Consider the following 22130-nt stretch of genomic DNA (forward strand, 5'->3'; position numbering starts at 1 on the left):
GTTTGTAATTAGAACTCATCTTACGTCCCTTTGTCTGTTTCTACAGTAAACTGTTCTCGTTTGTAATTACATGTAGAACTCATCTTACGTCCCTTTGTCTGTTTCTACAGTAAACTGTTCTCGTTTCTCGCTGTGGAACAACGAAATTGCACATACCAGTCACACTATTAGGCACCGAAACTTGTTTTGGGGAATACTTTAATGAAATATGAAAGATTTAAATACCAGTTGTACGACTTCATTGTGCTGAGCAATGTACTTTATTAGAAGAATACATATTATTATGCTTGTACTATTTACAACTTCTAGTATATCAATCACTCTCCTCGCTATCGGAGCTTTGACACCATTCATCCTTCTCGTTTAGTACTTCCGCTGTGTCGGAGGTAGGCGACTGGGGACCGGAAACATCACATCGATAAGAATACTGGCGTTTAAAGTTATTCCGGAGTATGCCGGCAAGCCTCGATTTGGCGTTACCGAGTCGGTTTGTTTTCAAGTCGTCAGTCTGCCCCCTGTTGTTGTCGTCATTGTCGTAGAAGAGAGTTCTGTAAAACCTCTTTGCTCGCTTAGCTGTCCTCAGGTCGCCTTCAATTTTCAAAACATCAATGAAGCACATAGTCACCCTACGTCTGAAATCCCCTGTAAAGATAAAATCACCATGGCAATATGTAATCTCGTACATGTACTATTGATACAAATGACGTATTCGAACGTAATATTTACTCTCTTTTGTAGTTTTATATAAAAACATAAAACATCTAAGACCGACAATTTATTAACTGATTAATATTTTGTTCATACGCAATTAGACTATATGATAAAAATGTAAATGCCGCCATATATGTATATCGTGTTAGACTATGTGCTACTTTTCTACCGGCGGCGTCGGCGTCATCATTTGTGTTAACCTCAATTTTTTTCCCAAAAATCCCACGTGCTATTATCACCAAGCCTGCGTCTTGAACTATAATTTTAAGAACATAATTACATATACCAATATCTTTGCATAGCCATCTAAACACAAATATCCGGTTCTGAATTTCCCGCACAGTTTGAATGTGAGAATTGGATGCATGCGAGATATATATCATTACGTGTTGTATTGTTTGACATCAAAATCATAGATTTACTCAACAGCTTATACTCAACAGAAATGTTTATATGCGTCGCATACGTATATACATTGTAACTTCCGGTTTAGCACGCACTGATGTCCCCTGCCTGTTATTAATTTATTTGGATGGCAAGACCAGTGTTCTTTGCTATTCTCGAACACCAGAATAATGTTCTTTGGGTTTAATATCGAATAGGATGCATATAAAGTGATCTAGAAACAAAAGGTTACACAACCAAAGAAAGAGCAACAAAAACAAAGATTGCAGATACGTATTAAAGTAAACAGGATGTTGTGTGATCACTTCACTACTTCTGTTCAATAAATATCGCTTGCTTAGGAAATAACTATGTATGTGATCAAATAATATTAAGTCTGTACCCGTGTAAGAAATGCTAAATCAACTACATGTATAAAGATCGAAATGCGGCTACGAGAAAACATCTCCTACAGATAGGGTACTCTGGGTGAAAAGCATTATTTCAGCAGGAAATCAGTCTAGATTTGGTATACGAAAACACGTTTGGTGGTATATATTTCTCGTCCAAATTTTACTGAAGTTTTACTCAAGTTTAACTCAGGCGTGTTTGTCCTGTAGGGAATCTAACAGATCGCATGAACAAAAGAAAGTTTACGTACGAAGGTCTTTAAGGAGGACTTGCTTCGTATCCTCTTCTAGGTATTGAGTATACGGCAGCTGTCTCCATGGAAACATCGTGACATCACGGTGAAGTAAAGCCAACTCGTAATTCAGTTTATTCAACTTTGCTTTCTACAATAAAAACGAATCATACTTGTATATTCGAAAAATGTGTCTGAGTCTATGTACTCACATTCTCCATTTCTCATCTACAAATGTATATATTGCTTTATGTGTATCCGATATATGTGTCATTACATATTAACAGTACTTTAAGACATGTGTAAGATGACAGTACCCAATCGGATTACAAATAGACAGTTTTAAATCAACACTTCTGTTTACATGTACTAATCAAAATTATGTAGCCTTAGAATGCTTAGCTATATATATATATATGTCTGAGTTCTCCGACATTACTGAATTGATACTTGGTTTGGTTTGGTTTATTTTGTTTAACGTCCTATTAAAGTGTACTCGGAACGAAAACGATATTCAAATATGTTATTCTATGTAACCACCAAAGAAGAATGTCGCAAACCGCATCAAAATCAGTTGGCCGAATACCGAGATATCGCACATCAAAGTACGTGTTTTGCACCTGTCGGTCGACTGCTAATCAGCGTATTGGTCCGTCACGCTGATTTGGAACTCTTCAGTCTATGACGTCAGAGGTTTAACGAGGTAACTGAAATGGTGGTCAGCAGTACAGACGACATTGTGTGAACAGAAGCAACACAGACATGTCTGAATACGATATGGACATGAGATTTGAGGTTGATAACTTTGGAAAATATTGCCGACAAGAAGTCGGAATCCAACAATATCTGTTTGAGCTTTTAGAAAATTAAATTTTATAGTGAATTGGACTCTGAAAATGACCGCTTGGGTAACACAGACTGATGTGTTATAAGGGACATACAGATGTTATACACGATCCAATAATCGGTCAACCACCAATAAGTATATATTAGTTTTCCATTTCTTTCTCATTACTATAAAAAGGAACACTGCTTCAACATTTTTTCTATAAAATAACGTTTGGTAAATCGTTGTGCAAGTCGTTCTAGTATAGACCCCGAACACCCAGGTCACTTAGTGTAGACCCCGAACACCCAGGCCACTTAGTGTAGACCCCGAACACCCAGGTCACTTAGTGTAGACCCCGAACACCCAGGTCACTTAGTATAGACCCGGAACACCCAGGTCACTTAGTGTAGACCCCGAACACCCAGGCCACTTAGTATAGACCCCGAACACCCAGGTCACTTAGTGTAGACCCCGAACACCCAGGTCACTTAGTATAGACCCCGACCACCAAGACCACTTGGTATAGACCCCGAACACCTTAGCCGTTTAGTATAGACCCCGAACACCTGGACCGCTAACTATATGACCCCGAACACCTGGACCTTTCAGTATAGACCCCGAATACCTGGACCCTTTAGTATAGACCCTAAACACCTGGACCGTTTAGTATAGACCCCGAACACCTGGACCGTTTAGTATAGACGCCGATCATCCGGACCGTTTAGTATAGACCCCGAACACCTAGACCTTTTAGTATAGACCCTGAACACCTGGACCGTTTAGTATAGACCCTGAACACCTGGACCGTTTAGTATAGACCCCGAACACCTGGACCGTTTAGTATAGACGCCGATCATCTGGACCATTTAGTATAGACCCCGAAAACCCAGACCGTTAAGTATAGACCCAGAACACCTAAACCGTTTAGTATAGATCCCAGAACACCTTAACAGTTTAGTATAGACGCCGATCACATGGACCGTTTAGTATAAGCCCCGAACATCTAAATCGTTTTGTAAAGACCCCGAACACCTGGACCGTTTAGTATAGTCCCCGAACACCTAGACCGTTTAATATAGACCCCAGAACACATTAACAGTTTAGTATATTTAGTATAGACGCCGATCACCTGGACCGTTTAGTATAGACACCGAACACCTGGACCGTTTAGTATAAGCCTCGAACACCTAGACCGTTTAGTATAAGCCCCAAACATCTAGACCGTTTAGTATAGACCCCGAACATCTAGACCGCTGTGTATAGACCCCAACGTCTAGACCGTTGTGTATAGACCCCAACATCTAGACCGTTTAGTATAAGCCCCGAACATCTAGACCGTTTAGTATAAACCCCGAACATCTAGACCGTTTTGTATAGACCCCGAACACCTATACCGTTGAGTAAAGACCCAAAACACCTGGACTGTTTATAATAGACTATAACAACTGGGTCGTTTAATAGGGACCCCGAACACCTAGACCTTTTAGTATAGACCCCGAACACCTAGACCTTTTAGTATAGACCCCGAACACCTGGACCGTTTAGTATAGACCCCGAACATCTAGACCGTTGTGTATAGACCCCGAACACATGGACCATTTAGTATAAACCCCGAACACCTGGACCGTTTAGTATAGACCCCGAACACATGGACCGTTTTGTATAGACCCCGAACACCTAGACCGTTTAGTATAGACCCGGAACACCCAGGTCACTTAGTATAGACCCCGAACACCTGGACCGTTTAGTATAGACCCGAACACATGGACCGTTTTGTATAGACCCCGAACACCTAGACCGTTTAGTATAGACCCGGAACACCCAGGTCACTTAGTATAGACCCCGAACACCCAGGTCACTTAGTATAGACCTCGAACACCCAGACCACTTAGTATAGACCCCGAACACCTGGACCGTTTAGTATAGACCCCGAACACCTAGACCGTTTAGTATAGACCCCGAACACCTGGACCGTTTAGTATAGACCCCGAACACCTTAACAGTTTAGTATAGACCCCGAACACCTAGACCGTTTAGTATAGACCCCGAACACCCGGACCGTTTAGTATAAACCCCGAATACCTAGACCTTGTAGACCCCGAACACCCAGACCATCTAGTATAGACCTCGAACACCCAGAACATAGTATAAACCCTACACATTTGACCATTTTAGTTTAGGTAAACACCTTAATTATAACATTAGACCTCAGAAACTACATGCAATTCCTTATCTAACTAACATCTGATGCGTTTATCCTTAAATCACATATAGCCAAAACTTTTAGTAGACAGCAGATGTCGAAACTGTTTGTATATTGAAAGACATGCGTCACTGGATACAGCTATTATCAATGAAATAATGGTATTGTTGATTATACGATAATATGAATATTTAAAAAAAAAATGTAAACTTATACGCCTCTGTGTGAAAACGTTTTTCTAGATACTGCCGTGACACACCTCACCTGAAACATGTGTTTCGTTCTGCTAGTAAACTCGGGCTGTTCAAACACGAACAAGATGAGCTCTTCTATGAAACGTTCCGTGGACTTCCGAATGGTAAACATTGCCTTTGCAGTGCATCGATCCATACTCCTGAAAACAGGTAGAAGTGCACACGACTTCAAATCCCCGATATTTCACATTTCTAAATCTGTCTAAGCAACCTGGGCAAAAAGAACGCTCAAATCTTTAAACATGTTGCTCACGGTAACAATTCTCAGTAAAACTAAATCCCGACAGATATCGATGTTACTTTTCTTAGCAGTCGAAACAGGCCCCGAAGTTTACGTTTTAGTAGGTCCGAATGTATGTTCCCCAGTAAATATTATCCTATTCTTATACAGCTATAACATTTGATAGTATAGTTTATCTACAGTAAGTATACTTCCCCTCAGAATCGTGTTTACTTACTACGCAGATTATTGCCAAACATCACCTGTCCAACATCACATGCATCCAAAAAATGTCCACACTTGTTCTTTGAATTTTGGCGGAAATGTGTTCGCTGATATTTGTCGTTGTAAATGACGTCACAATTCGGTCAACAGGAGGAGTCACAGTTATGACAAAAATAGCTGGACTACGGGATATGAACGGAAGTCGCCAAAAGCCCACTTCCTACTGGACTTCGGGGAGCAAAGGTCAAATATAGGGCTTAACCGGTGGCATGATCTTATCATATTTTATATATTGTTAGCTGAAGCAAATCAGGTTAATAAACGTATATAGCTCGTATATACCTACATTTGTATAGAAAAATAATCATGATATTGAAACAGTCCTTTGGTAGGATACACACACTGTATCTTTTCCGATCAAACACTGCACCTTTTCTGGTCCAACACTACCTTTTCTGGTCAAACACTACCTTTTCTGGTCCAACACTGTACCTTTTCTGATCCAACACTGTACCTTTTCTGGTCAAGCACTGTACCTTTTCTGATCAAACACTGCACCTTTTCTGGTCAAACACTGCACCTTTTCTGGTCAAACACTGTACCTTTTCTGGTCAAACACTGTACCTTTTCTGGTCAAACACTGTACATTTTCTGGTCCAACACAGTACCTTTTCTGGTCAAACACTGTGCCTTTTCTGGTCAAACACTACCTTTTCTGGTCAAACACTGTACCTTTTCTGGTCAAACACTGTGCCTTTTCTGGTCAAACACTACCTTTTCTGGTCAAACACTGTACCTTTTCTGGTCAAACACCGTACCTTTTCTGGTCAATCCGTTTTACAAGGATACTTTCGACAATACAAATGACCTTCACCGGGTTTTATCATTGTTTGAAACAAAATGATTTTTGCAGAAATTATGAAAGACATCGTAATTTTCTCTATTTCATAGGTTCTCGAAACGTTTCACTATGTACAACAAATGTCTTTCTATAGACATATTTTTGTACAATAAAGCTTCACACATAAATTGGTAAGTATGAATGTAATTATAATATGCTAATTATTGTCTCCCCATTGGTCAAGGGTCATTATTGCCACTGTGGGGCCTGAGTGACCCCCATGCTAAATACATAGCTTTTGATTGGTCAAGGGCTCAGCCCAGCCCTTGCAATACCAAGGTTATCCCCACTATAGAATTAATCCCTGTACGTTTATGACGCCATCTTGGAAAGTTTCTAAATAGGTGAAATCAATTTTGTTTTGATTGAGAAGAATTCAGTTTTAGAATTATTTTAAAAAGGACATCCCTTCAACCATCCCTGCATTCCCCCTTTTATGTGTGGATCTTACTTTCAAGCTATTCTTTTGTGCTCTTCTTTAGTGTATTGGTATTGTTAATTGTATTCATTCTAACTTAGTTATTTATATTTTGTTGTCTGATATTAGTTTGATTTATTTGTATAACACTTGTAAGCGGAGTCCCGGTGCTTCCCTTCTGGTCATTTTACCACACTGCAGGGCGCAGGTTTCCTTTTTAAAGGTTTTTTCTGAAGTGCTTGATGATCCATAAATAGAGGGGTTAGTTTTCACTATTGTAGTTTTAAAGGCGTAGGCGTAGTTCTCGCTCACCTTGTGCTAAAAATCATGTTTTAATTCTAAAATATATGAAATATTAGTATTAATAATTAAACGGCTGCCCCTTTCATCAAGTGGTATGCCAAGATTTTACAGCCATTTATATTGTTTGGTATTTTATATTTTATAATTTTGGCGCAAACAGAGCTCGAGGTATGGACCAGATTGTGTAGCTGCAGATGTGATAGGTTGATATTGTTTTATAATCTTTAACTTTAGCAGGACAAAAGTATTGTGTACATTATGTTACGTTAACGTATTAAACAATTTTAAGTTTTTTTGTTCTGGAAAAGCACGTCATATTCCTTCAGGATATGTTCATATCTTCTTTGATAATAAGTGTATATACATTGTGTTTTAATCAGCAAAATCTTTTGTACTGACGCTGCACGATGGATTATGCGACAAAACGTCAATGATAAACCCATATCTTTCTTCGCTAGGGTAACGTCGCTTATGAACAGACACAGTATGGAATTTTACCACATTTCGAAAGAATTAACTTTTTCTGCTTAATAACAGCAACTCCAGAGGAAACAGCAGGAGACCCTAGAAAAAACCGCTTCAGACAAATGACACGGGAATACAGGTTTTCTCAGAGTTGTCAATCACTGGAATGGCTTACCAGATAAAAATATGCGTACTAAAAAATTATACCCTTGTAATCTATGAACACTGGAAATAACTGAACAATTAGTTTTTGCCTTATTGCTTTTTAGCTGAATAGATGGAACTGGATGATAAAAAAAAAGATGAAAATAAATGAATAAAAAGATGGCTCAGAGAGTCTCCCAAGTCTAGCCGGAAGTACATGACAAACAACAAGTATATAAACATAACGCACTCAACAACTGTGTTTGTATGTATATATAAATATGTATTAGCAATTAAATATCAACGGGATGAGCAATACAAATCGTAATCATATTAAAAGATGGATTGGAAATATACACAACATTATATGAAGAATTCCATGCGTCATTTTGACAAATATGACATGATATTATAACACACAATTACATCTAAATAAACGGAGGTTCTCAGAACCAACTAACAATGTTTTAAATGGCTGTGCTATTAAACAGACAGGATCCGTGCTGTGTTTTAGCTGATGACGCTGTTGATCCAGTTTACGTATGACGAAACACGTGTAAAGACTCCGGGATAATCCCCGGGATGGTGCACGCTCGCGAATGAGGCTATGCCAACTTGTATCCATTCTCCTCTCTCGTTCAAACAGGAAAGTGGTCCTCCACTGTCACCCTGTTAATAGCAAAATGCATATTAAAACGTGCCACACTAATACACAATGTTAATTATTGAAGATTGAATCAATCACACTTTATTACTCACCGGACATATCCCGACGTTGGAGTTGATGAAGCCAGCACAGATGCGGTTATAGTTGTCGGAGGCCCGCCGCAGGATGGAACAGCTCGCCGTATCAAACACCGGAAGTACAGCGGAGTGGGCGTGGTTAGAAACAAGTCCCCCTACGAAAGGAAACAGTATTTGTTGAAATGCGGAAAGTGACAACTTAATTCAACATTTTCTTATAAGTTGCGTATTACACATACGTAGAGTTATTCAAAGTAAATTAATTCTTGTAAAACTTTGCTCTTCAATAGCAACACGGTACACAAGCATAGGGCTATATACCGGTATTAGTGTACATTGTTGCTAGATACATTAGCAAACATGAGAAATTGATTGGGATTTTATGGTGGCTCGTTAGGGCCAAGTATCAAATCTCGCACTCTCGCCCTTAGGTCGAAAACGCGAGAATGCGAAAGAGCGAAAACGCGAGAATGCGAAAACTCGACGGCGAAAACTCTAGCCGTCGCGATTTCGCATTCTCGCCGTCGAGTTTTCGCATTCTCGCGTTTTCGACCAAAGGTAAAATACGCGAGAACGCGAGATTAGATTTAAACGGCCGTCCTCGCATATATCCAACGTAATATTCTCGCACTCTCGACCTGAGGTCGAAATCGCGAGAATGCGAAAACTCGACGGCGAGAATGCGAAATCGCGACGGCGAGAGTGCGAGATTAATCTCGCATTCTCGCCGTCGAGTTTTCGCATTCTCGCGTTTTCGCTCTTTCGTAATCTCGCGTTTTCGCTCCCTCGCCGTCGCGTTTTCGCATTCTCGCGTTTTCGGCCTAAGGTCTAGAATGCAAGAAGCGAGATTTGATACTTGGCCCTAACGAGCCACCATAGGATTTCGATAATGTGAAATTGTGTGTGCAGTTCTTCCATAATGATCTGGTAAAAGGAAGGAGAATAATGTATAGATAAACATTGCAATGCAGGACACTAAACTTAATTAGAGATATATAAATCAATATATTTGTATAATTAATCAATATTTATACAATGGTGATTGGGTTGCACAGTGGTAACACATTTGCCATTCACCTTTAATTATTAATGTATTCGGTCGGGGTTTAATTCCACCTCGAAGGTGGGGTTACCTGCCCGACCACGTAGGCTTTTACCGGGTACTCTGGTTTCATCAACAATATATTTATACAAATTACGGTTTCGGGAAGAAAGGATAAAGGAATAACGGTCGAGTTACTTACCCCCGGTCGTACATCCCCAACCCTTCATAGTACAACGGGATCCCACGGCCGGGAACGAAAAATTGCCAAACGTAGGCAGGTTAATACGCAGTATGCGAGAAAACTGACGTCCCGAGGGTACGGGCTCCTCAAGACGAACTAGAGCGATATCGTTTGCCCAGTAATCTGTGAATGTTCGAAAAATATGAAATAAGTTACAGATATACAAAGTGAAATATACACAAACACCCACAAAGTGTTAAAATGAAGCAAATAGAAAGATATGACTCGCAAAAGTGGGCAACTACAAATATATATCAATGAAGTAAAATCTTTAAACCGGAATAATAATTGTACATTATCAAATGTAGGAACGCTTAAACGTATTGGTAAGGCGACACCAACAGATGTTATTAAATGGTACGTTTAGGGAGTAAACAAACACCTTTGTTCTTCTTCGTTCTCTGGGACAGTGCTATAGGTTTCTTCACATGAAACCAAATTTAGAGTTAGTTTTTTTATATGTGTTGTTGATATGCTTTTTCTATTTCAGATAATCCGATATTTAGATACCAAGGTATGGATTGGATGTTGTCATTCTCTGTGTACAAGCGGTTACTTTTGGTAATTATTCTGAGGATGCAGCTTTTGTTCACAGGTGGCCGGTTTCTAATATTCCACTCTACTACTACTGTACATGTTTATAAAAAGTCTATATAGTAGTGGAGTGGAATTTTAGAAACCGGGCATTTGTGCTTTTGTTTAGCATTGAAACGTATTTTTCAGTTTCCTGTCCACGTCCGTCACAGAGAAACCGAAAGAAAACGAACATATAGCAAGCGTGATAATATAAACTCTACGGAAAGATAATTAATTGTGACAAACTGTTCCGCTGGCCACGCCTCAAACACCAAATATGGAAGTAAGAGGCTAATTTCAGAACGTTGCTCTGACACACATTCAGAAAATAAAGTTAATGAACAAACGGGGTTAAGTACGTTTACATTATCTCATCATATCTGAATAATGTACAATTAGGACATTAAAATGAAGAATACCGGACATAAAGAAAAATCTACTTCATACTTTATTTATCACTTACAAGACGGACAAACAGCTTCGCACACTGTTTTGCATTTCAAGTATATATTTAATGTATTAACTATGGTGCAATAATCATAGTATGTAAACTGCAAAAATACAACATATGGAGGGGAGGGGTGATATAACGAAACTAGTGCGTTATATCGGGGAGGTATAACTACAAATTATAATACAAGCGTTATAACGTACTTGATGCGTTATATCGGGAATGAATAACTACACATTACAATACAAGCGTTATAACGAACCTGATGCGTTATATCGGAGATGTATAACTTCTCAATACAATACAAGCGTTATAACGAACCTGATGCGTTATAACGGGGATAAATAACTACACAATGCAATATAAAACGTTATAACGAACCTGATACTTTCTATCGGGGATGTATAACTACACATTACATTACAAGCGTTATAACGAACCTGATGCGTACGAACCTGGTGCGTTATATCGGAGATGTATAACAACATATTACATTACATGCGTAACAATCTAATTAAAATCTAGATGGTCATTCTCACTACGTTACATGAACATCTAACAACATCCCATAAGGGGTCACGTTCCGATGACCTCTGAGATGCGTGTTTCACTTTCAGGGCGAATTGTCATTTTGTCGATGTCATCGAAGCAAAACATTTCGTCACAGCATGCATCTGAAGAAAACCATTTCGGCACAGTATATAGCTTTATGCTTTATGGGACGAAATGGCTTGAACTAAATTGACAGATTATACAAGCTATGTACTCTATTCATGCTAATTCGGACATATAAAATTCACTTCCAAGATTCTGGAAGTAGTGATTTGAATGGCTTAATCCAAAAGGTCACCCTGACGTGACCCCTTATGGGATGTTGTTAGATGTTCATGTATCGTAGTGGAAATGACCATCTAGATTTGAATTAGATCGCATGCGTAATAACGAACCTGATGCGTACGAACCTGATGCGTTATATCGGAGATGTATAACAACATATTACATTACATGCGTAATAACGAACCTGATGCGTTATATCGGAGATATATAACCACTCAATACAATACAAGCGTTATAACGAACCTGATGCGTTATATCGGGGATATATAACTACACATTACAATGCAAGCGTTTTAACGAACCTGATGCGTTATAACGGGGATGTACATGTAATACTACTCATTTCGATACAAGCGTTATAACGAACCTGATGCGTTATATTGGGGATGTATAACCACTCTGTCGATGTCTATTTCCCACGTTCGCCAATCATCTCTGTTCACAATTCGAGACAATATGTTCCTAAGTGTTTCGATAATATTATTCTGAAAGAAAAAGAGAGCAATGAAACCGCAGGCACCACAGTCTTGTATAACTGCATTACATATGGTTGGCTTGAGCCAAGCTCCTGTCTTGAGTACGAATTAAATAATGACATTTTTCCTGGTGAAATGATAAAATATGAAGCGTGAATATTTACATTTTTAGTTAAAGCTGTTTATAAAATTTTGTAAATTTACAAAGTAATTGACACTTCACGTCAGTAATCATTTGTAGCCATGACCATGATTCACATAAAACATTCCCTGCTACATTTTACACTAACCTTACATCTGTTTTGTAGTAAATGTTTTTTTCAATGTTTTTTCCTCATTTAAATATCATTGGAAAAAAGCTATTTGCATGCTTAGAAAAATTTTTATTTTAATAATTTGGGAAATTATTGGAAAAGAAATAGAAATGCGATAAAAGTACTTGCGTTTCAAGGTGTGGACAGCTAATCCTTATTTGGAATAGTAAAAGTAAAAGACACATTAAATGATACTAGTATCCAAGTTTAGATACCGTTTCTTTTTTACAGAAATTATTTCCCGTAATAAGCACGCCCTAGCCTCCGTCTATGTGTGTATTACTTTTTAAAACTGTATATATTAGTACTGTGCCGAGTTTGTGAGAAGTCCGTCACCAAGCTGAGTACGACTGACTTTATATATTGGTACTGTGCGGAGTTTGTGAGAAGTCCGTCACCAAGCTGAGTACGACTGACTTTATATATTGGTACTGTGTCGAGTTTGTGAGAAGTCCGACACCAAGCTGAGTACGACTGACTTTATATATTGGTACTGTGTCGAGTTTGTGAGAAGTTCGTCACCCCATAGAGTACGACTGACTTTATATATTGGTACTGTGTCGAGTTTGTGAGAAGTCCGACACCAAGCTGAGTACCACTGACTTTATATATTGGTACTGTGTCGAGTTTGTGAGAAGTCCGACACCAAGCTGAGTACGACTGACTTTATATATTGGTACTGTGTCGAGTTTGTGAGAAGTCCGACACCAAGCTGAGTACGACTGACTTTATATATTGGTGCTGTGTCGAGTTTGTGAGAAGTCCGACACCAAGCTGAGTACCACTGACTTTATATATTGGTACTGTGTCGAGTTTGTGAGAAGTCCGACACCCAGGAGAGTACCACTGACTTTATATATTGGTACTGTGTCGAGTTTGTTAGAAGTCCGACACCAAGCTGAGTACCACTGACTTTATATATTGGTGCTGTGTCGAGTTTGTTAGAAGTCCGTCACCCAGCAGAGTACGACTGATTTTATATATTGGTACTGTGTCGAGTTTGTTAGAAGTCCGACACCAAGCTGAGTACGACTGACTTATATATTGGTACTGTGTCGAGTTTGTTAGAAGTCCGTCACCCAGGAGAGCACCACTGACTCGGTGTATAAACGTACCCGTAGTGAGGTAGCCGCCAGTCGGGCCTCCCATCTGTTCGCAATCCGACCCTGAGGTCTACAAAGAATAATGATGTCTTTAACTCTGTGATTATGTTTCTTTTCGCTAGTATAGATTAATTCGACAATAATCACTAAGTATTGGTACATCCTGCTACTTACACATTCATTAAAATGAAAGTACAAGTGTTCTTCTTCAGATAAAGAATATTCGTATTGAGTAATTTTTCTCCGGTAAGGTGACAGTGCGTAGACACCGAAACGTAATGCTTAGAATAAAAAACTAGATGTGTTGTACCAAAGTCTATTCATAGGATAATTAAAGAGTTTCATATAAATGGTCTTACCCGTCGAAACAATGGGCAGCTGTAAGTATCCAGCGGTCGTTAAGAATGGATCCGCCACAAAATTTATGTCGGAACGCTATGGGTATTCCTAAAATAGGGATCCGCTCTGTGACGAACTTCCCATGAAGACTGACCAACCATGGCCACTGACCGCGCGTGGCGATCGAACCCCCGATAATCCTCTTCACTCGGGATAACACCTCTGCCAATAACAAATAAACGCAATAAAGAATGAATGACTTAAATAAAAATTATTTCCTAGAATTATTTCCATCGTTACGGTGCAATTAAATAGTATGTATATTGCTTTATACATACCAGAAAGAAAGAGCATATATATTAAGCTTGTGTTGTCTGAGGAACAGATAAACTCCATTCTATCAATGATGTTATCGAGGATACTGGCATTGAACAAATCCTGACTTTAAATAGATGCTTTAGACAACAATTCACTGTACGTTTGTCTTCTTTGTTATAAAATAAATCTGTAATTCACTTTCAGAGAAGTAAATAATAATGAACTTTCCGTGTATTTCAAACAGAATATTATCAATATATGTTAGAATAATATTGTTTTTTAAGACAGCCTTATAATCTTTTGGTAGGTGCGAAACTAAACTTAATGAAATACGTTTGCACTTAAATGTACCTTCATTGGCGGCTGCTGATGCTGCTAAGCAGAGGATCAGAACTGAGCACATGCGTCGTGCCATTTTCTGTCAACAACCAGAAAGTTGGTATATTTAAGAGTTTCTGCTGTACCATGACAAAGCATTACAGGTGATTTCAATTACCTGGTAAAATATCGTTTTTAAACTAACGTGAAAAGGTATGGAGTCACCTGCCCCAATACGTTCCCCAGTACTCCGGTTTCTGCCAATAGTAACAACCCTCTCACGCTTCCACCCGGTCAATAAGCGTGATTAAAATACAAATGTAAGTTGATATAACTGGTTTCCCAGTTGTTATGAAATAGTAAAGTTTATATACTGATTTTGAATTTCAAAATTTTTTATATCAATGTACGTGAAATTTTAGACTTCATATACCGGCTCCGAGGAAAGTGCCAATGGGTTGAATTCATTTATTTTTTTATCAGATGGAAGGATTAGGCATAAGCTACAACATAACTAAGGCGCTATTATATAGGATAATATTATCACAATGAATACTATTTTCATACAAATAATAAAAAAAACCCCAGAAAAACAACAAAAAAACAAACAAAAACAAAAACAAACAAAACACATATATATCATATCATATTACGGAAACCTTTGACTGGATTTTATAATATTTTGCACATTTCTGAAAATGTTTGTGTATACATCTACCGTCAAATTTTCTCTTCCTTGGAGTAGTAAGTTTAAATCAAATGACAACATCCAAGTTGCAATTTTGTAAATTTGATAAAAGGCATTCCCACATGGATTTCCAGTAGAACATTCAGAACTTTCAGTTAGATTTACTCTAATAAGATCATAGTTCAGTGAACTACTTTGTACCCCAACTTTTTATGCAAACTATTTTCTTTGCCATAAACTGTAGAAGGAAGGAGCTTTTTGGTGATTTGATGGATGGTAAATAGCGGATTTAGAAATAGATAGAGAAGGTGAAGATCTTGTTTCCAAGTTTAAACCGTTTCAAGAAAGTAAAGATGACGGTAAAAAGGAAGATCGAGTACTGTTCAGTCTATAATTTGCAACCGTAAACTCATCTAGGTTTCTTAATGGATAGGATTGTTAAAAGCAATACTAAGTAGCAAGAGGTCATCAAGACATTGCGAAGTGATACTATTTTTCATTTTAAATAACAACTGTATTTCCTCTTTTCCCTTCTTTCTGAACTTTTCTAAACCTGTTAAAATGTAGAGCAGTGATATTCACCTATGATGAGAGACCAGTAATGATACATATTGCTTCTCTTTGAACCTTTTCAAGTAAGTCTGATTCATGCTGAGTACACCCATCCCATAATTCTAACTTACTGCGTGCATTAATTTGTTGCTGAATTTTAAATATAATGGAATAAGTACGTGTTACTTCTTATATAATTACATATTCTTATAATTTATCTACGTTCACATGTTAAGATAAATCAATACAATTTTAAAAGCATTGATATTAACTTCTAAAATAAAAATATTTATTTCAGACATATTGTTGGATATTACTAAGTTTGAAGGAAAGTACAGGCACGTATTTAGTGATAGAAACCGGATTGGCCAAACAATGAATCTAGAACTACATCACAGGTACTTCTAGTAATGATATTTAAAAAAAATAAGTATTCGTTATTTTCTCACTTAAACAATCTAGAACATAAATTTAATTCACAATAAGTTTTGAGACATACTGTGTTTAGCAATAATGGATATCAAGCAAATTGCTATTGATGCCATGATGGAACAAGGCACTGTATATAAAAACGTTTAGAATGGGTAGGGTGTCAGGCATGTAGAATCGAGTAGGAGCATTGATATTACAAGCAATAATATAATTTCCTTATTTCTACCTCTCGAGCGAATCTGTTGAATAAAAAATAAGAAAAAAATTCCTAGTGTCTTCTAATGACAAATGGAAACCTGGCCATTTTTATGTCTGAAACCAGTAAAATGGTTGAAAGTGATGTTTCTATTTTGTCGTGATATAAAAAAGTGTGCCAAGGCTGAAGAGGTGTAGATGTTCTTACCTGAATGACGAAAAATCAGCAGAGGTGAGTAAACAAGTTATCCTGTCCACATCTGTAATTGATTACGTCATGACTATTAAACAGCTCGATTGTTTATATATTCATATGTTATGAATGTTCACAGGGAATAGTGCAAAATGATTCCTTAAACCAGCATCTCGTTAGAAAAAAAATAATAGCCTCTACTATTACTAGAAGTAGGGGCTAGTATTTTTTCTATGTGCTAAAACTGAACTCTTTCTGAGAGTGCACACATTGGGATTGAATTAGGTCGACAATTAATTAGGTTAGGCGTCAAGGAAACATTATTGCATAATAAAACGGTAGTTACAAATAACCTTTGGCAAACATGAACACAAGAGCACAAACGTGGGCAGCCTGGCTAGAAATTGAGAAGTTATGAGGTAAACATATTCACTACAGCATAATATTGATATCATTTTGACTGGTGAATGAATGCACTGGTATCTACCTAATACTGCTAGTGTGTACAGTAGAAATCGACATATATTGATACCCTATCTATAATATGTCTGATGTTGATTTTATACATCTGGGCCCAGTTGTTCAAAACGTGATTAGGCTAATCGTAATTTAACAACAATTTTAAAATTCTGATAAAATGATTTCTGGTAAAACTAACTTGACAACATTTTATGAATCTCTGTAATACATTTACATGTACAATATGTACTTTTCTTTTCCTACTTTCCTATTTTAAGGAATGCACACACTCAAGTTTTGAAGTAAAGGAGAAATGAAATTTTCTATAATCAAATGATAAAGCTAATCGATCACCTTTTAAGCAACTGTGCCCTGGTTAAAAAGACTTCTCTGTAGCATTAGCATAGAACAGAGAAATCTTCACCCATAGAGGAAATTCTTGAATCTCAAATCCTCGAGTGAGACAGTTCTCTGTACTATCCTGGAGCCAGGTACAATTATGTATATTATGTTCTACTGTTATTCCGTCCGGTGTCACTAGACATGTTTAAAATTTTTTTATGAAAGTATGCATGTCGCCAGTAGCCTAATAGACACTGAATATACATATACTCAACGCTTAACAACAGTTACTAATATACATCTTAATGATATCATTATAGACGAACGTTAGAAACATAAAACATGAAAATAATACTTTTGGTATTTAAAATGAAATACCACCTGACTGCGCAGTGAGAATCCGTACAGAGGCGTCTGTTGATGTTGTTACATTACAAAGACAACATGTTATCTGATCTGACCTTCATCACACAGATAAATATCAGATAGCGTAAAAATACCTGTAAATGACCTAATTTAGGACCATGATGTATTAACATGAAGCATCATCCCACCTCCGAGTGGGAATAGCAGGGGCTTGGTAAATGAAATATATATAGATACATCATACACAATACAATGATACCATAGTATTTATATAAACCCATATCACAGGTATGCGACGCCTGTGGTGTGAACAGTGTAAAGTCCACTGACCTACCCGAGTTATTTACCTATCACTAGTCAAAGGATTGTATAAAAGACACACAAGGCCTAGCATCCTCCAAAACAAACCGAGAGTTAGAGTAGAGAGCTAAAATTAGTTAGACTGCACCATACTGCTGTTTCGTCCTTCTGGGACTCTCGTCAGTGATGCTAAAGGTCTAAAGGTGGGGTCATCATTTGGCCACCCCCCCCCCCCCCCCTCCCCCACGCACTCCAATTTTTAAAAAATCACAATTTATAGAGGTATGAAAATGAACCACAATCACATAAACAGTGGACCTCCTTGCATAACACCAACTTGAGTGAAGGGGTAGCCTTACAAAATAGTTAATAATTTTCACAGGTTAATGTAAATTTAAAGATTAATTATAAAAGTTTACAGTGTATAGATATGCTGTTATTTTAATACCAAACATGTCATATCGACATACATAATGTAAGTGTAGGGATACATTTAAATAGAATAGCATGAAGAATTTTTGCAATTTTTACAATGTACACAATCATGTAAACTTGAATTAGTATAGCTGTAATTACCGTCTATATTTTATCCTTCTTTTCATTTATATATACTTTCTAGAGAATTAATTTGAGAAAATTTCAATACTGGTAAATTATTTTTTGGCATGTCAAACATTTTTAATGCATAATTTCCCCCTGATAAATGTTTAAACGTGAATTACTTATGACATCAACTCGGCGCAAACTTTAAGACATTGTACCCTGAACGAAAAATGATATTCAAATATGTTATTCTTTGTAACCACCAAAGAAGAATGTCGCAAACCGCATCAAAATCGTAAAATGGTAAAAAAGTAAATGGTTTTGAATCGTGTAAACCAGTTGTTAGAACCAAGTGTAAAGGTGGAGGTATTGTATGCCTATTCAAAACTTGGCTTCGGCCGTTTTTATCGGTATATTTAATAGAATTGGATAGTATTATGTGGGTCAGAATAGATGGAAAACTCTTCCAGGATAATAAAGATGTTTATATAGCTTTTTCATACATACCTCCAGACAGATCAGTTTTTTACGGTTCGTATGACCAGGACATTTTCCAGGTGTTAGAAAATGGAGTCGGTCACTATAGTAGTAAAGGCCATGTTTTTGTTATTGGTGATTTAAATAGTAGAACAGGAGCGGAACCTGATTATATAACATTTGATAGTCTGCATAACCGCATAAATAGTCTCGATGATGGTTTTATTTCTTATAATGAAGAGCAGACTGTTCCCATACGTAAATCTGAAGATGTACAACTTAATAGCTTTGGTCGTAATTTGATAGAGCTCTGTAAGTCAACTGGTTTAAAAATTATAAATGGCCGTACTTCTGGAGACAATAGCGGTAAGATAACGTTTTGTAATACTAATGGTACAAGTGTGATTGATTATGCGGTTACAGATTAATTTTCTAATGTTCAACATTTTTTAGTGGGCTGTTTTAATGAATTTTCATATCATGCCCCTATATATGTTTCATTAACATGCCTTAATATGACAAATAAGGATTGTAATTGCTGTTCAGATGAGAATAAGTATTCCTCTGTTTCCAGTGTAGTCTGGTCTGAGGAGGCCAATGATAACAGAACTATTCTGGAAAACATATTTCTGATTGAAAGATCTATTGATCAGCTAAACAACACCAAAGAAAGTATTGATAAATGCTTGGACAATGTTGTTCAATGTACGCGTTCGTTGTTTGATCAATTTTGTTTACGTAATCGTAAAATATTAAATTGTTCTTGCTCTTGTCATTGTGCCAATGTTAGTAAGACAAAAACTGATAAGCCATGGTTCAATGATCATTGCAAGAGGTTATATTCTAATTATAAGACTGTTTTATCTAATTTTAATAAAAACAGATCTTATGATAACGGGGTATGTCTATCTGAAGCTAAAAAATGTTATAAAGTGTGCGAGGCCAAGCTGAAGCGTGCCTATATACGAATGGAAGGTAACATGATGGAATTGCTAAAACGTAATAACCCCAAAGAATTTTACAGAACGTTTGCTAAGCGACGGGTTGGTGTCAATAGTGATCTAGTATTAGATAATTTTTATCAATATTCCAAGGGTCTCGCTGGACAGCCTACTCGTATGGAGTCCGACACTGATAGCGGCCTCGATGATAACGATAATGTTTTTCCTGAACTAGATCTGGATTTTAAATTAGTGGAAGTAGTCGACGCAATTAAAGGTCTATCCAGAAATAAGTCGGCTGGTATGGATATGATTCTTAATGAATATTTAATTGAATATAAGGACTATTTTGCTCCAGTTTTATTAAAATTATTCAATACCATTATGGAAGTTGGATATTTCCCCCAAGTCTGGGCACAGGGTGTAATTACTCCTTTGCATAAAAAAGGAGATAAAAACAATGTTAACAACTACAGGGGTATTACCCTAATTAGTCATGTAGCTAAGTTATTTACCAGTCTCTTGAATAGAAGATTGTTAGAATGGAGCGAATCTGAACATGTCGTTACAGATGCGCAATTTGGGTTTAAGCCTGGTTTTGGTACACGTGATGCAATATTTGCATTACATAGTTTAATCACAAATACTTTACAACAGAATAAAAAATTGTACTGCGTATTTGTCGATTATAGTAAAGCATTTGACAGTGTTTGTCACGATAAACTCTGGCTTAAATTGTGGAGAAGTGGAATTAGAGGTAGGTTGTTAAATGTAATTAAGTCAATTTATGATAATGTAAAATCCTGTACTAAATTAAGCGGGAAATTATCTGCTATGTTCGACTTGCATGTCGGACTTTTACAAGGGGAATCTTTATCGCCGATACTATATTCGCTCTTCGTTAATGATATGGAAAGTGCACTAATTAACTCTAATTGTCATAGCTACCAATTGCAACTTTTAAATTTATTTATTCTTATGTATGCTGATGATACAGTTTTATTCACTGAAGATGCTAATGATCTCCAAAATATGTTAGATTGTCTGCAAACCTATTCCGATAAATGGAATCTAACAGTTAACATAAATAAAACCAAAATTGTTGTTTTTAGAAAGAGCAAGCGTTTGACGCCTACCGAACATTGGACTTTTCAAGGGAAGGATATAGATGTAGTTGATACTTTTTGTTATTTGGGATTAGTTTTTAATTATAATGGAAGATTTACTGTGGCACACAATACATTAGCATCGCAGGGAAGGAAAGCTTATTATCTTCTCAAAAGTAGAATTAAAAATTATATGCTTAATGCCGAAACTAAATTATCACTATTCGATACATATGTGTCATGTATACTTAAGTATTGTTGTGAAGTATGGGGACATCACCCAGCACCTAAGATTGAAGCTGTACATCTTTTATTCCTTAAAGGATTACTAAACGTGAAGAAAACAGTCAATAGCTCCATGGTGTATTTTGAGACTGGTAGATATAGTTTACATGTACAACGAAAAATAATGATCATGAAGTATTGGTTAAAGTTGTTAAAGACAAATAATTGTATATTGAAGTCATGCTATGTGGCACTGCTAGAGCTCAATATTAAAAAGCCTAATTGTAAATTAAACTGGGTCTATGAGATAAAAGATGATTTATGTAGACATGGCTTTAATTACGTTTGGATTGCTCAAAATGTTAACAATGAAAAACACTTTTTAGAATTGTATACGCAACGCTTGCATGACATATTTATACAAGATTTACATAGTTCCTTAATAATTCTTCTAAGTGTCAAATTTATAAATATCTTGCGAATGACTTTGAACTTCAATATTACCTGACGAAATCTCTTAATTCCAAAACTAAACAGATTTTAAGTAAATATCGTATGCAGGCACACTCTCTTCATATTGAGTCCGGACGCTATAATGCAGTTCCGAGAGGTGAGCGAATTTGCACTGTGTGTAACAACAATGATATTGAAGACGAAATACATTTTATTTTATTATGTCCTGCGTATGTAGAATTAAGAATTAAATTTTTAAAGAAGTACTATTACAAACATCCTAGTGTATTCAAGCTAATAGAATTATTTTCATATAAAAATATTAAAACATTACGTAATTTGGGTAAATATTTGGTGCATGCAACAGATCAAAGAAACAATCTAATGAATTTATGA

General features: G+C 36.9%; 2 protein-coding genes across 2 annotated transcripts; both read right to left on the minus strand.

Moving 5' to 3' along the window:
* Positions 1-231: 231 nt before the first annotated feature.
* Positions 232-5619, minus strand: LOC117338774. Its single transcript, XM_033900098.1, has 4 exons — positions 5483-5619; positions 5035-5164; positions 1757-1889; positions 232-642 (listed from the first exon to the last, which is right to left on the minus strand). The coding sequence occupies exons 2-4, from the start codon at positions 5158-5160 to the stop codon at positions 314-316; spliced, it is 588 nt and encodes a 195-aa protein (XP_033755989.1). The 5' UTR covers positions 5161-5164; positions 5483-5619; the 3' UTR covers positions 232-313.
* A 2355-nt stretch (positions 5620-7974) lies between these two features.
* LOC117338792 (transmembrane protease serine 9-like) lies at positions 7975-17781 on the minus strand. The gene is made up of 9 exons (XM_033900137.1): positions 17705-17781; positions 16538-16589; positions 14496-14562; positions 13847-14048; positions 13500-13557; positions 11962-12079; positions 9689-9853; positions 8460-8599; positions 7975-8369 (listed from the first exon to the last, which is right to left on the minus strand). Exons 3-9 carry the CDS (start codon positions 14557-14559, stop codon positions 8211-8213), a joined length of 906 nt encoding a protein of 301 aa, XP_033756028.1. The 5' UTR covers positions 14560-14562; positions 16538-16589; positions 17705-17781; the 3' UTR covers positions 7975-8210.
* Between the last annotated feature and the right edge of the window lie 4349 nt (positions 17782-22130).

The sequence above is a fragment of the Pecten maximus genome, chromosome 12 (assembly GCF_902652985.1).
Source record: "Pecten maximus chromosome 12, xPecMax1.1, whole genome shotgun sequence".
Taxonomy (NCBI): Eukaryota; Metazoa; Mollusca; class Bivalvia; order Pectinida; family Pectinidae; genus Pecten; species Pecten maximus.

What these genes read in the sequence shown, in the direction of transcription:
- LOC117338774 (XM_033900098.1), bottom strand. Translation starts at nt 5,160, where the DNA reads ATGGATCGATGCACTGCAAAGGCAATGTTTACCATTCGGAAGTCCACG. An exon ending in GAACGAAACACATGTTTCAG is followed by an intron (nt 1,890 to 5,034) that starts GTGAGGTGTGTC and finishes TTTTTATTGTAG; the next exon opens with AAAGCAAAGTTGAATAAACT. An exon ending in AGTCCTCCTTAAAGACCTTC is followed by an intron (nt 643 to 1,756) that starts GTACGTAAACTT and finishes TTATCTTTACAG; the next exon opens with GGGATTTCAGACGTAGGGTG.
- LOC117338792 (XM_033900137.1), bottom strand. Translation starts at nt 14,559, where the DNA reads ATGGCACGACGCATGTGCTCAGTTCTGATCCTCTGCTTAGCAGCATCA. An exon ending in ATCAGCAGCCGCCAATGAAG is followed by an intron (nt 14,049 to 14,495) that starts GTACATTTAAGT and finishes TGTTATTGGCAG; the next exon opens with AGGTGTTATCCCGAGTGAAG. An exon ending in GCTGCCCATTGTTTCGACGG is followed by an intron (nt 13,558 to 13,846) that starts GTAAGACCATTT and finishes TATTCTTTGTAG; the next exon opens with ACCTCAGGGTCGGATTGCGA.